We start from the raw sequence: 2,500 nt of genomic DNA, 5'->3' as shown, positions 1-2,500 counted from the left end.
TATCCATTACTACTTCCTGTGCAAATGCGAGGCGTGCGAAAACGACTGGCCGGAAAAGAGTCACTTTCCCACCGAGATTTCGATGAGGTGCCTCGAGTGCGCGGACCCAGTCAGCTGTAAGACGGGCGAGTGCAGGCGGTGCCGCGCGGAAAGGCCGAAACAAGGCGACAGGGACGTCTCGAAGGACGTCGCCAAAAGAAACAAGAAAGTCGGGAAGGAAATCATGCGGACGGTGGAAGCCTATACTCACATACGCAACAGCCAGAGCTTCATGGACGGCAACAGTGAAAAGGACCGGGAAGTCATTAGCAAAGTTATTGAATTAATGGATAGGCATGTAGTGCTGCCGTGCAAACTGTATTACGAAGCACAAGAAACGCTGCAGATTTACCTCAATAGAGCAGGAAAATTTATGTATATCATTCCAGACAAAAAGGAAGAAAATCTAAATTCTCTCTCTAGATTTTACTGGCCACTTCTTGCCTAAAATGGAGCTTAGTTAAGCCAGAAAATGAAAGTAAGGACACTCCGCCGTAAGGTATATTCTACACACATTTTAAATGTAATGGACACAGAACTCTTTAAAATGAACACAGACAACAATGGTGGCATTAATATGAATACCTGGATTTGCTATTCTATCAAAGTGAAAGCACAATATCTATGTGTGTGCATATCTATCTATCTATCTCTCTATATATAAAAAACACACACACACTGCAAGAGTTCTCAAGTGCCTTTACTTCCAAAACGACAGGTCCTTCACAGAAACAGATGATTCACCCCTGATGTTATGACGGGTAACATGAGGAAGGAACGAGCTTGTGTAGTGCCTTCCATTTCTTCACTGGGTCACTGCTATCAGATAATCAAATCATATACTGATCATAAATTAAAAAATAGTTTTTAGTTTGTGAATGTAAAGAACTCGTGACATTTTTTTTTAGGAATTTAGTGAAATGGTAACACAATGCAAGTAATCTAGAAAAAAGTCCAAAGACTTTGAGTTCTTGAAACAGCAGAAACACACGTGATGTGCTTAGCTAGATTCAATATTGCTGTAGATAAAAAAGTAAAATTGCATACATCATTATGACAGATAATGCCAAAAACAAAACAACTGACAAAGAATGGAAAATAATGTGTTGTAGATCAATTATATGTGAATTAGCATGCAGCACCCTCACCGAAGTATACTATGTATATGTAGTGGTAAAAAAGCCTGCTACAAACATGAAACAATGTAATGTTGCAAAAATGTTTAGAAAACGCTTTAGAGGAAGACCCCTAATCGTGGTAGTCTGTGACTGAAGTGAGCACACCAGTGTCCATCAAACCAGTATGTAAAACGCTTAAGCTAATCTCCAAAGTAAATATAACAATCAGCTGATCCTTTTTCCTATCCCATCGAAACATGATATTATTCATTATTTAATACGGACAAAGTCAACGTATCCCCGAATAAAAAGATATATTAAACGCCCCTTTAAGAGCTGACGATGTGAAAGAATGTATAAAACTATATAAACATTTTATTTCTTTCTGAAATCATTGCTCTTTCTCAACAAAAAAATAAATATGATGATATATATGGACTTTACTGCAGATATAAACTAAGATGATTAGTGGCTTTTAGTTAACAGTCATAGTATTTATAAAAGCCAGTCATCAAACCTATATGAAATTTACAGAGTTGCAAACAATTTTCTCAAAGAGTTCAGCGCTGTTCATTGACTTTTATTCCTTGTCATGATACTGCTGACGCCTTGCAACTTCACACGCCAACTAGTTATTATTTCAGTGTTTATTGCCAATTGCAATTACTAGTGTAAGGTTACAGCCAGTAAAATCGTCTTCAAAAAGGAATGGGGATAAGATATTATAGGTAGATAATAATCTCTGAAAATTACTTTTTGGAAATTATTAACAGCGATGTGTAAAGTGGGTGAACATTGATACAGAATGTTGAGTGAAAGTTACATAATAATATTGTTACTATTACAAAAAAGTTATTTTGCAATAACTTTTTGCGGTAATCTGATTTTCCATATAAAAGTCGTTTGTAAATTGCCATTAGATATTTAGTGATAACACATTCCTTGCCCTTGACCACCTGAATAGGGTCACAGTAATGTGAAGTGTTAACAGGGTCTGAATTTCTTGGAATCGATATCAGAAACCACTGCTGGCTGATAAACAATAAGTATTGAATGAATTTTTAATGCAAGCAATTTCTAAAGATTGTGTTATTTTGTATCAACTTTCAGAGCCGTACACATACCTTTTTCTATAGCGTAATGTATATAACACATTTGTTTTGTTTCCGTTCACTGCCATTCAGTTCCCCTTTCAGTCTCTTTCATTATGTTACATCATATAAAGGTATCACTTTCCAACCACCCTAAAATACTGTGCACGCCCCTGTTTATGTTACCTAAATTCAGATGTCTGTATCATCATCAATGCAACACACTGCAGCAAAAAATATCAAATCTGAACG

The 2,500-nt window shown here is 36.5% G+C and overlaps 1 protein-coding gene across 1 annotated transcript in view; it reads left to right on the top strand.

Annotated features, from left to right (window-relative positions):
• The window catches only part of LOC122255302 (protein-lysine N-methyltransferase SMYD4), a 5,725-nt gene extending 4,340 nt beyond the window's left edge, over nt 1–1,385 (top strand). The window contains exon 4 of the mRNA XM_043019269.2: nt 1–1,385. This exon is cut by the window's left edge and continues 230 nt beyond it. Within this exon, the coding sequence (XP_042875203.2) occupies nt 1–487 (487 nt within the window). The 3' untranslated portion in view covers nt 488–1,385.
• Nucleotides 1,386–2,500: the final 1,115 nt, after the last annotated feature.

This window comes from Penaeus japonicus, unplaced genomic scaffold (assembly GCF_977035675.1).
Source record: "Penaeus japonicus unplaced genomic scaffold, GWHDUDI00000001_assembly GWHDUDI00000011, whole genome shotgun sequence".
Taxonomy (NCBI): domain Eukaryota; kingdom Metazoa; phylum Arthropoda; class Malacostraca; order Decapoda; family Penaeidae; genus Penaeus; species Penaeus japonicus.
The sequence above is the reverse complement of the archived record's forward strand: the minus strand, read 5'-3'. Positions and strand labels throughout refer to the sequence as shown.